General features: G+C 41.9%; 1 protein-coding gene and 1 long non-coding RNA gene across 11 annotated transcripts in view; one reads left to right on the forward strand and one right to left on the reverse strand.

Annotated features, from left to right (window-relative positions):
• The window catches only part of LRCH3 (leucine rich repeats and calponin homology domain containing 3), a 115,587-nt gene that overhangs the window by 17,197 nt on the left and 85,906 nt on the right, over positions 1-12,484 (reverse strand). For 8 of the 10 annotated variants that reach the window (XM_087933704.1, XM_087933703.1, XM_087933700.1 and 5 more), the window contains 5 exons: positions 11,031-11,079; positions 7,130-7,243; positions 4,678-4,796; positions 3,191-3,328; positions 2,169-2,246 (listed from right to left, as the gene is read on the reverse strand). In XM_087933704.1, the coding sequence (XP_087789830.1) occupies positions 2,169-2,246; positions 3,191-3,328; positions 4,678-4,796; positions 7,130-7,243; positions 11,031-11,079 (498 nt within the window). Of the gene's footprint in view, positions 1-1,270; positions 1,581-2,168; positions 2,247-3,190; positions 3,329-4,677; positions 4,797-7,129; positions 7,244-11,030; positions 11,080-12,484 lie in introns of those variants that run through there. The other 2 variants (XM_087933705.1, XM_087933701.1) reach the window with 1 other exon arrangement.
• LOC148125943 (uncharacterized) lies at positions 401-3,702 on the forward strand. The gene is made up of 2 exons (XR_015743658.1): positions 401-643; positions 3,106-3,702. It is a non-coding gene; the product is annotated as an uncharacterized LOC148125943 (long non-coding RNA).

Below are 12,484 nucleotides of genomic sequence, written 5' to 3' on the forward strand. Positions count from 1 at the left end.
ATATTTACGACGGTTGCCGTGTCCTGGAATCACAGAATCCCCCTTTTGTGACTTTGGGGGGAGCCAGATTCATTTAACAACGTGCCACTAAGTTAACAATTGCGATTCACTTAGCAACTGAGGCAAGAGAGGTCTGAAATTGTAGGCAAGGACGAGGCTGAGACCAAGGGAAGGGAGGGTCAAATCTGTCACATCCAGGGATGGGATTCAAATTTCTTAAGAATCAGTTGTGTGGGCGTGGCCTAATTTATGGGTGTGGTTCGGTGCGCATATGACTGGGTGGGCATGGCTTGTATGCAAATATTATAAATATTGATGTAAATATTGATTTTTTTCATTATAAAAAGGAACTTTTACCCCAAATCAGGCAAAGCAGGCAGGCAGATTGAGTTGCTCACAGAATCACAGATTCACTCAGAGATCTATCTTTCTGCAATCTGCTACCTGAGTCTGCACTGAAAAATAGAAGCTTCCGTCCTAAGGAAGGTTGAGTTTTGTTTTACATTAGCTAGAAAGCAAGAAATCCAACGATTTACTGCTTTCTAGCTAATCTAAATCTCCCAGCACAGCAGAACAGCTGATGGCTGTGGGGGCGGAATAGCAACTTACCAAACGCAGGCAAGTTGGATGGCACACATGCCAGGTAAGGAATGCGTGGGCGGGGAGGGGGGGGCAGCCAGTGGCACGATTTGCCAGTTCTCTGAACTGTGCAGAATTGTAGCAACTGGTTCTATAGAACTGGTCTGACCCGGTAGAATCCCAACCCTGGCTGCATCGCACGCCAACAAGAGATCTCAGTCCAGTCCTCCTTGAATTCCTTTCATTCTTATTTTCCGCTACTTAACAACTGCCCTGCTTAGCACTGGAAATTGTAGTCGCAACTCAAGGGCTACCTGTATCTTGCTCAAAGCAATTAGAAGCAAGATTTCTACTCCAAAACCTTTAGGATTTGATCTCAGGTCCTTCCAGACTTGTGGTGATGCCTCGAGGGACAAGCCAATTGTAACCGATTTGTGCACGTGAAGTTCACGGCACCCCAACCCGATTGCAATGGGGAGAAATCCTACTTGGGCAGCTTCAGGCAGGGTCTTCTAAATTGCTCCCAGGGGTTGTTTCCCCTCCCCGTTTTGTCCAACCACTGGGAGGAATTCAAAAGACCACAAATCAGAAGAGGTTAGTTTTCCATGCGCTGGAAATTTTGTCGTGGGTACAACCAAGGTGAAACGAAGACATTAACCAGATTAAAACCAGGATTATCAGGCTGGTGAGGTGCAACCGTATCTAATTTTACTCGGTATTTTTCCACCCATTCAGAAGACGGTAGAGACCTTAGATCTGAAACATAGTCTGCCCTTCCTTCCTTTGTCGCTCGTCAGGTGTATTGGATTACAACTCCCATCACCTTTCACCAGCATGGCCAGATGCTCTCGTGGCTGAGGACAATGGGAACAGTAGTCCAAGATATCCTCCCAAGTTATTTATCTGTAGCTGAAGAGGCCAGGTGTTTCTTCTTGTACCTATCTTTTGATGCATGGGTGTGACGTTTTGGGGTGTACTCCACTCTGATGAACTATGGGTTCCTGGGAGGTGAGATTAAATACCCCAAAGAGGTTTTAAAACAGCAAAAAAAAAAAAACCCTTCTAGCACTGATGAGCTTACCTAGTTGGGTCATGAAATGTCTGCAAGGAAACGACCAAGGACCCAACAATCCTCCTCCTCCTCCCTGCAAATCTCACTTCCTTCTAGTACTGATGATGTTACGCAGTTGGGCCATGAAATGTCTTTGTGAAAAGAACGAGCACCAAAGACCCCACAATCTTCCTCCTGCTCTGATCCTCCCCCCTCCCCACTTCCTTCTAGCACTGATGATGTTGCCTAGTTGGGTCACATAACGCCTGTAAGAAAATAACCCAGTTCAGATAACATCAAGGACCTCGCAATCCTCATCCTCCCTCTCCTCAAACCCCGTCTTCTCCTCTTCCTCCTCCACTCTGCAACCCTCCCTTCCTTTTAGCCCTGATGGTGTTACCTAGTTGGATAATGTAATGTCCGCAAGAAAGCAACCCAGCTCAAAGGGCACCAGTGACCCCCACGGTTATCTAAACAATGTTTAGATAAAATAATCCCACACAGTGTGAAGATAAAATGGGAAGGCTTCCTCTCATACCTGTGGCACCCCTATTTTTCGACAGGCTTCCAGGAAATTTTCCACATTCCGTCGACACTTGGCTATGGTTAATTTAGGCTGCAGAAGGAAGAAAGAAGAAGATGGCATTCACCAGGAGCAGCGTTGTTAAGTCTCCGGCAGCAGTGGCGGACCTACGACCCGTGTGCCAAAGATGACAAGCCATACGTGTGTGTGTGTGGAGAGGGTGTGTGTGTGTGACACCAGCATTCACCACATTTAGGGCAAGAATGGGACAGGCTGTTTTGCAACCTCCAAAAATGAATTCCCTTTACTTGCATTTCATAACGTTTTTGACGTTGCTTTATACGTACTCATTTATTGCAAAAATACAGCCCAGTCATGAGTATAATATAACCCTAACCCTAACTCTGCTAAACAGATAATTCCCTCAACACTGTCCAACTATTTACAAAGTCTGCACTACTATTGCTATTAATCTTCTCATCACTCCTTATCGCCCATCCCCTCCCACTTGTGACTGTGTGACTGTAACTTTGTCGCTTGCATCCTTACGATTTATTTTGACTTTCCTAGTATGATTTGATTGCTTATTGTACCCTCTGACTATCATTAAGTGTTGCACCTGATGATTCTTGACTCTGGACATATGTATCTTTTATGTACACTGAGAGCATTTGCACCAAGACAAATTCCTTGTGTGCCCAATCACACTTGGCCAATAAAGAATTCTATTCTATTCTATTCTATTCTATTCTATTCTATTCTATTCTATTCTATTCTATTCTATTCTATTCTATTCTATTCTATTCTATTCTATTCCATTCCATTCCATTCTACTCCATTCCATTCTACTCTTCATCCAATTTCTATCCTATCCTATCCTATCCTATCCTATCCTATCCTATTCTTCATTCAATATTTATTCTATTCTTATTTTTTTCTATTCTATATGGAGCTGAGTAATATTCCAAGGGAAGAGAAAGAGGAATTAAAAGCCAATTTTCCTGAAGTGGCCCAACACGACTACCCTGGATACTTACGACAGCTGGCGAGGGCACGTGAATACTAGGGACCGAACGTGGCCGCACATGGTTGGCTAAATGGCAAAGCACCACGCCGTCCGTTAAGGCTGCACTGAGATCGTTCGGCAAAGACACCTTTAACCGGGATTCAATGTTCTGGGGAAAAAAAGAGGGCAGAATGATTGCTAGAACGAAAGCAGGTTAAGTACCGATAGTCCCCGACTTACAACTGTTCCTTTGGGGACCCTTCAACGTTACAACGACAACTGAAAAAAGGGACTAAGGACCATTTTTCACACTTAATGAAGTCTGTAGCACCCCCCCACCCGATCATGTCATCGAAATCCAGATGCTTGGCCACTTGGTTCAAACTTATGACAGTTTGCTGCGTCCTAAGCTCATGTAACTGCCTTTGGCAATCAAAGTCAACGGGGAAGCCAGGTTCACTTTACAACCGGGTTACTAGCTTATCAACTGCAGTGCGTCAACTCATAAAATATTTGGATGGTCTTTTTAGAGTTGCCAACAGACAGGGAGGGGGGACAGAGCAGTGTGGCAGTTTGCAAACCAAAAGTGCATTCCAGAAATGTTTTCAAAGATAGTAACTAGGTGACTGAAGTTTCTGCCAGTGCAAAATTCTAACTGGAGAGCCTGATTGATGACTCTGGGCTATGGATGCATCCCATTGGAGGATATGAATTAGGATACACCCAGGGGGGTGGAGGGAAAACCAGGGTCAAGGGTGACAATGAATTATGTGCCTCAGAGTCGGCTACACCCAGGCAGTGCCGCCATTTTAACTCCCAATAAAACCTTTTGAAGTTTTGGAAGTTTGGCTCGAGACTCATGATTTAATTGGGGGCAATTGCCGGAACCCTGACACAGTGATTCATTTAACAATGGTGGCAAGAAAGGTCATAAAATAAGACAAAATTCACTTAACGAATGTCTCACTTAACAAACAGAAATGTGGGGCTCATACGCTGAGAACCACCTGTACTTTATCTGTAAGTCCTTGACTTACAATAATTCATTTTGCGACTGTTTTCTAAGTTAAAACAGCACTGAAAAAAATGTGATTTATGACAGTTATGTGTGCGAAACGTAGGAAATGTGGCAGGATTTCTGTGGTCATGTGCTCAAAATACAGCAAGCTTGGCCACTGGCTCATTTTTATGACGGTTGCACAGCATCCCAGGGTTCATTTGATCCTCTTTCGCCATGCCGAGACAATGAGGGAAACCAGATTCACTTAAGGACCATGTTATTAACTTATCAACTGCGGTGGTTCACTTAACAACTGTGGCAAGGAAGGTCGTAAAACGGTGACATTTCATTTCATAACAGTAAGAACCATCGATTGAGAAGCGCTGGTTTGGTGTGTGGTTTGGCAAAGACATGCTGGGTCTCACTTCTATGTCCAACTTAGGTTTGGAGTCAGCCCTAAACCAAGCCCACCACATTTTACTGTTCCAACCAAATAACCACCTCTTCCAACTACATACTTTTCGCAGTTGTTCTATCACCAAAACGTCTTCTTCTGGCAAGGTGGAATTATGGTTATCGCTGAGGTCGTCTGTGCAATTAACCGGAGCTGACGAGGAAGCAGGCAGCGACGTGACGGCTGGAAAAGGCAAAATTATCACCGTGAACGGCCAACATTACCATCCTCATAATAGGGCAGATAGATGTTACATTCTAGTATCACGTCCATTGAATGAGCTTCAAAAATCTTCACTACTAAGATATAGCATATTTAATCATACCTATTTTGACAGCGGCGAGAATGATATACGCACAATTTTAGAAGAATGAAATCCTACCACCAGAAAGAGAAATAATAAGGAAAGCAATGGCTTGGGCAGAATCGGATAGACTAACCTTAGAACTGAAAAACAAGGGGGAATCAGTTTGCTATGAAACGTGGAATAAATTTTATCGGTGGTTACAAAAAAGAAGGGAAGGTCGGAACAAAATTAGCCAGGATGAATAGAACCAAAAAGCAAATACTGTATCAATAATATGAAAGTTAATGGTTTAGCAATATCTTTGTATGTATAGTAAACGTAATGCCAAAACAGCAGCACTGTTGTATATTTACAGTTGTAAACAATAAAATAAATTATACATACATACATACAAATCAGTAGCAAAGATATATCTATATTTATATCTATTATCTATCTATTTCTATCTATCTATCTATTATCTATCTATCTATCTATCTATTTGTTTCGTAGATTTTCAGGTACAGTGTATGGGTCTGGTGTGTTGGTCCCGTGTAAGATTAAGAGTATCCTGGCAACTTTCGGCGAGGTCCCACTTGCCATCCTCAGGCTGGTGCTTCGACTTCGTGCCAGTGCAAGCAGATGGCACGAAGCCAAAGCACCAGCCTGAGGATGGCAAGTGGGACCTCCGAAATGTTGCCAAGATACTCTTAATCTTACACGGAAAAGACCCTAACACATCTAGACCTACATACATACATATATATATATATATATATATATATATATATATATATATATATATTATAAAGATTGCGAAGCACTGATTTAGATCAATAGAGAAAATTTTAAACATAAAATCTTTGCTACTTATCTAAATCAGTGCTTCGCAACCTTAGCAATCTTAAGATATGTGGCCTTCAACTCTCAAAATTCCCCAGCCAGCATGGGGATATTTACAACTCAGCCTAGACAACTCAGTCCACTTAACGGGCTCCCTGGTAACTGTTTTGTGAACACCTTCATTTAATCTTCACTTTTCTTAACCGTCCAATCCATAAATAAATTCATTTTCTCCCCCAAAAATCTTTCTATTGTTTGACCAAACAGTTCATTGTCATGATCGATTTCTCTAATGTGGGAACACCGTTATTCTTGTGTCATTGTGCCACACAATACCCAGCCATCATCAAACCTTTTTAATTCACCCAGAATACAAAATCACAGAGTTGGAAGGGACCTGGTAGGTCACCTCGTCCAACCCCCTGGCTCAAAGAGGAGACCCTATATCAGTGGGGGCGAACCTGTGGCACGGATGTCAGAGGTGGCCCACAGAGCCCTCTGTGGGCAGACGCACCATCGCTCCAGCTCAGCTCCGCATGTGTGTGTGCCACCTGCTGGCCGGCTGGTCTTTGGGTCTCTGCTGCATATGTGGGGCACTAAAAGTTTCGCCATCACTGACCTATGCCACTCATTATCCGTGAGTTCCAATTTTTAAAAGATCTGGGATGTGTTTTTTTTTTAAGCAATATTAAAGTTTAAAATTAAGGAAAACATGAAAGCCGGAAGAATGACTTCGGGCCTGCCCGTCTCTCTCTCTCTCTCTCAGTCTAGCCCACCTCACAGGACTGTTGTGGGAAAAATAGGAGGACGAAGAAGTATTACTTGACTGGTTTATAAAAATATTAAAGATGGGGGTATAATTAATTACCTTTGCACCTCTGTACAAGTTTGCATCCCAAATGAATTAGCTTACATAAATTTCCTTTCAACCAGCAGCTGTAATCCACACTTTTCATTCAGGCAAGATTGCTCTTATTTGACTATTTGCAGCTAATTTTAAGTGTTCCACTTTGGAATAGAATAGAATCGAATCGAATCGAATCGAATAGAATAGAATAGAATAGAATAGCTTTATTGGCCAAGTGTGATTGGATACACAAGGAATTTGCCTTGGTGTAAATACTCAGTATACATAAAAGAAAAAATACATTCGTCAAGAATCAAGAATTCTTAACGTACAATCCTTAATAATAGTCAATAGGGTACAAATAAGCAATCAAGTCATACTAGAAAACAGTCCGTATAAATCGTAAGGATACAAGCAACAAAGTTTCAGTCCTACGATCACCAGTGGGAGGGGAGGGGTGACAAGGACGGATGAATTAAACACCTTAAAGGGACACACAGCCTGGACCCCATGCTTGAACCGAGAAGCTGTTCGACTTACCTTTGTTTGCGTCTTCTCTGGCGGAGTTTCGGAAAAGGAAGCTTTCGGGGCGCTGGGGAGTTGCTCTGTACGAAGGGGTGGCAGCTGGGCCAGGATATGGGGCAGACAGGTGGACTAAATGGGGACATGGAAGGATGAGGTGAGGTTGGGGGCGGTGGAGGAGAAGGGGGAGAAGGAGAAAAGCAAAACCATTACTATGACAATTTAAATAACTAGAACCAAACTATAAGCGGTCCTAGAGTTACAACTGTTTGTTTACCAACTCTCCGAAGTTAGAAGGGCACCGACTTACAACTGGTCCTCACATTAACGACCGTTGCAGCACCTCCAGTAGTTCACATGATCAAAATTTGGACACTTGGCAACCGGCATGTTGGTTGCTGTATCCTGGGTGACACGATCACCATTTGCAAGCTTGCCAAGACGCATGAAAGCTGGTTAGTACCTTTGCAGCGATCCGGTTCAAAGGTGCTAACTGGGAGACAGGGAATGCTAGTTCCACTTTAGGAATGAAAGCCAGCTGGGTGTCTCTGGGTCAACTGCCAGGAGACTGAGTTCTAATCCCACCACCTTAACCATGAAAGCCAGCTGCGTGACTCTGGGCTCTCTCAGCCCAGCCCACCTCCAGGGTTGTTGTTGTGGGAAAAATACGAGGAGGACTTCCCTGCCTTGAGTTCGTCATAAAGATATCAAAGTGGGAAAAATAAAATAAAAAATAAAATAAAAATATAAAAAATGTAAAATCAAATAAAACCAATAAAATAAAATAGAGCTAAAATAAAATAAAAATAAAAAACTACAAGCAAAAAATGATGAAATAACTAAAATAAAATAAAAATATAAAAAATGAAAAATAAAATAAAACCAATAAAATAAAACAGCTAAAATAAAATAAAAATAAAAAACTACAAGCAAAAAATGATGAAATAACTAAAATAAAATAAAAATATAAAAAATGAAAAAGAAAATAAAACCAGTAAAATAAAATAGCTAAAATAAAATAAATAAAAAAACTACAAGCAAAAAAATGAAATAACTAAAATAAAATAAAAATAGCTAAAATAAAAAAATAAAAAACTACAAGCAAAAAGTAATGAAATAATCAAAATAAAATAAAAATAAAATAAAAAAACATAAAAATATAAAATGTAAATAAAATATCTAAAGTTAATACAATAATAAATAAATAAAATAAAGAGTAAACTGAGGTGAGATGAAATGCCAGTGGTAGATGAAATATCAGAGAGGCGTGGGGGGGAAGGGGGGCAGAGACATTGGGACGGGGGCTGGGGACCAGCTTCATTTCATGGGACAGCCAGTCAGAGTTATGTCACGACTGATATTTCAAACAACCATCCCTGAAGGCTGTGGGAGATAAGCCATAAACCTTGCTGCCTTTTGCCAGCCAAGAAACAAGTGTCCACAGACAGAATAGTGGTACACCCTGCCTGGCATTTAGACATTGGCTTGTCTCATATTAATTAATGTCAGGGTTCCAGAAAGCCCCAACTCCAATTAAAAACTCTGAGACAGGCATTTTCTCAAAGTTTCCTTTTATTAGAGTAGTTTATACTGGCACATCTCTCAAAGTTTCCTTTTATTAGAGTAGTTTATACTGGCACATCTGGGGAAAGAATAAAAGGGCAGGATCTGGAAGGGAGGAGACTGCCTGGAAGTAAAAAGAACTTACAGCAAAATCTCAACAAGACTTCCAAAAGATACATCTTAACTGAAACATTGCAACAAAATAGTAAAACCCCAGGAAGAGAAAGTGAAAAAAGAAATAAGAAGAAACAGCTTGGGACTATTCGGATTACTTGGTGATCTCTGAATTCTTGGTTATTGCATTTGAATGACTAAAATCAATCGGGTGGTTGTTTAAAACTGTTTAAAATGGCTCCACTTTTAGAAGAACTGAAAATGGAACTTAAAAAGTATAAAGAAGATGCACAAGAAAGGAGATGTTCTTTTGGCTTCGTATTTCAGTTTTTAGAAATGGAGATTTGGAACTATGAGAAACAACAAGAAATGCCTGCAGAACAAGAAGACTGGGACAAAGAAGAAGCCATCTTAGGTGAACAAGTAATCTTAGGTGGGGGAAAAAAAGGAAAGGGGGGAAAGAGAATGGAAAGTTTAAGATTGGGAAAAACAACCCCAAAAAGGATAGACTGAAAAATAAGTATAAAATTAGAAAGCAACAGAAGAGTGAAATGCAGAAGAGAGAATTAGAAGTAGAGAGACAAGGGGTAAAAAGGGGAGGGAGAAGAAGAGAGGGAAGAAAGAAAGGAAAAGTTGTTATAAAGGATAGAAACAAAATATAGAGAAACAGGGCCTATTTAGAGATAATGGGTGAAAATCTAATGGAAAAAGGGATTCTGCAAAGGTACATAAGATAGTATTGTTGTATTAGAAATAGAAATAATTTCAGAAAATATGAAACAATGTATGATAAAATAATTATCGTAACTTAGTGGAATGTTTGTCAATAAATAAATGTAACAAAATGAATATTTAATGATTTACAAAACATATATGAAGAGAAATAAGGGAAAAATTATGGAGATTATATGTGTCTTTACGGAAGTATGATATTTAATTGAAAAGAAATGTTAAAGATATTAAGACTTTAATGATTATTGATTGAACTGAATTGGAATGGAACGAGGGTTTATAAGAAAGAATGTGGCAGCGTGGAAGCTTCTGGTGCTAATATGGCTTCCAAAGCTGACAATTAACTTACAAGGATGACGTGAAAATGGACCCTCCCCCGCTTCTTCCACCAGGCCTAGTGATGGGACAATTCCATTCACGGTAGTCCTCGATTTACAACACTTCATTCTGTGACCGTTGGAAGTTACAAGGGCACTGAAAAAAGGGACGTGACCATCTTTCACACTTACAATCGTTGCCGCATTCCCCGGGGTCACGGGATCAAAATTCAGAACGACTCATATTTATGATGGTGGCCCTGTTGTGCAATCCACTTTTGCGACCTTCGGACAAGCAAAGTCGATGGGGAAGGTGGATTCACTTCATGACTGTGTGACTGACTTAACGAGGGCAGTGGCGGCGGCAAGGAAGGTTGTAAAATGGGGTTAAAATTCACTTAACTGTCAGCACTTAGCGACAGAAATTTTGGGCTCAGTTTTGGTCGTTAAGTCGAGGACTATCCGTATTATCATCCGGAACAAGATCTTGAATCCTAACAAGGACTCTCCCCTGACCTTCTTATGAATCTGCTGTTGGTCACTGTTGTGGTACACCGGCGGCCTGCAGAGCTGGCAGCAGAGTCGGATAGTGGGGAGGAACATGGGCCAGTCCTGGAGTCTGGGGAGGACTCGGACGAGGGTCCTGCGTCCGATACGGAGATGGAGCCAGGTCCATCTGAGTTATGTGCTGACTCCAGAGCCTCCAGAATCTGACATCAGCAAGGGAGAGAGGAATAAGGGGAGCCTGTTCCCAGTGCATGCTTGCGCAGACTGCCAGAAGGCAAGAACAGTTAAGACAAAAGGGGCGACTTGGGAGTAAGGCTTGCAGATGATTGGCCTTCCCCTAAGACTTAAAGGAGGAGCAAAGGGACAGGAGCCTTTGCAGGAAGCAACTTTGTTCATTCTGGTTGGTTTAAAATCTGAAGCTCCGTGTTGACTTTGTGCTCCTTTTGGCCTCGTACAGCTAATTGGCAATTTAGTCCTTGGCAGCATTTCAAGGGAGATAAAGGTGGGTGCTTATCAGCCTTATCCCAAAAGACTGTGGCAGACTTCCACTGGACTATTCACAAACTGTTTGGGACTCATTGCGGGCTGTGAATGCGTAGAATCCACAGCCATTGAGATTTTTAAAAAAGGTTTTTGGGGAACAGCGTGTGATTGTTACTGTCTCAGGAAGTCTTGGTCTTGCTTACCTGTTTGAGAAGTGGGTGAATTCGATGAGATTGTGGATCGGTCGTCGCTCTGTGGATTGAAGAGAAAGAGACAAAGAGAGAAGAGTGACACTCTCAGCCATGCACTCCAATGAAGAACAGGAGCACACCGAGAATTATCATTTTGGCCCCCGATTCTCTGAAGAGAATACGGATATTCTGCCAACTCTTTCAGTAGTTTAATAATGGGGAGCAACGTCCCATTCTCTTTTGAGATCGGACGTTGAGGAACAAAAAGAGCCACGACAGAAAAGAGCATCTGCTAAGCCAGCCACAGAAAAGCGGGTCCTAATTACCGCAAGGAAAAATAGAAATAAAGCAGCAATGTTGACCATATACAAAACCTTCAGCAAAGACCAAAGCAAACACGTTGAGACAGTCTGGGTTGCAAAATTAATTCCACAATTTCTCTTGGAGGCCTACAAAACCATTATTAGATGCCAGCTGACCTTCCTCCCCAGCTCCACGGACAGCAGGATGCAATTTTTAAAAATAGTTCAGAGTTAAATAGCAAAACGTGCGTACCTTCCTCAACCTGATCATCTCCATGTGTGCAGGACTGCAGCTCCCATTACTCCCAGTCAATGATGACTTGGCTGGGGCTGATGAGAGCTGCAATCCAAAGTGGAGAAGGATGGTAGAAGGTCTATGAATACATATTTTCCTCTTATCAAAGAATATCTATCTCTAATTCTAAATTTGGGCCCAGTTTTGAAAAAAAAAGCAAGGTCTATCCATTCTGCTAACCCAGAAGTGAGGAACGATGGCCCTTTAATGACTTGTGGACTTCAACTCCCAGAATTCCTGAGCCGCTGGCTCAGGAATTCTGGGAGTTGAAGTCCACAGGTCATTAAAGGGCCATCATTCCCTTTGTTTTAACCAAGCACCCCACTTCTAATCAGAAACGTAAAATCATGAAGGAAGAACCGGTTATAAATACTGCCAACTTACAGCAGTTCCTTTAGTGATGGTTCAAAGTTACGATGTTACTGAAAAAAGTGCCATTGTTCACACTTACGACTGTTGCAGCATCCCCAGAGTCATTGAGATGCTTGACAACTGACTCACATTTGTGACGGTTGCAATATCCCGGGGGTCACAGGATCCCCTTTTGCGACCTCCTGATGAGCTAAGACAATGGGGGGGGAGTGGAGCGGATTCACTTAACGACCATGTGACTAACTGAATAGCTGCAGCGATTCACTTAACATGTCGTAAAATGGGGCAAAACTCCTTTAACAAATGTCTCACTTAGCAACATAAAGTTTGGGGCTCAACTGTAGTCGTACATACAAATCCAACTTCAGTCCTTTCTCCTTCCCCCTCTTGTGCATGTATACACACACACACACACACACACACCTCACCTCTGACCCTCAGTCCCCAGCAGATTTACAGCAATGCACTTTTGCACAACTGGGGAAGGACTGCAGCTA

This window comes from Pseudonaja textilis, chromosome 4 (genome assembly GCF_049901715.1).
Source record: "Pseudonaja textilis isolate UNSWEBS1 chromosome 4, rPseTex1.2, whole genome shotgun sequence".
Taxonomy (NCBI): domain Eukaryota; kingdom Metazoa; phylum Chordata; class Lepidosauria; order Squamata; family Elapidae; genus Pseudonaja; species Pseudonaja textilis.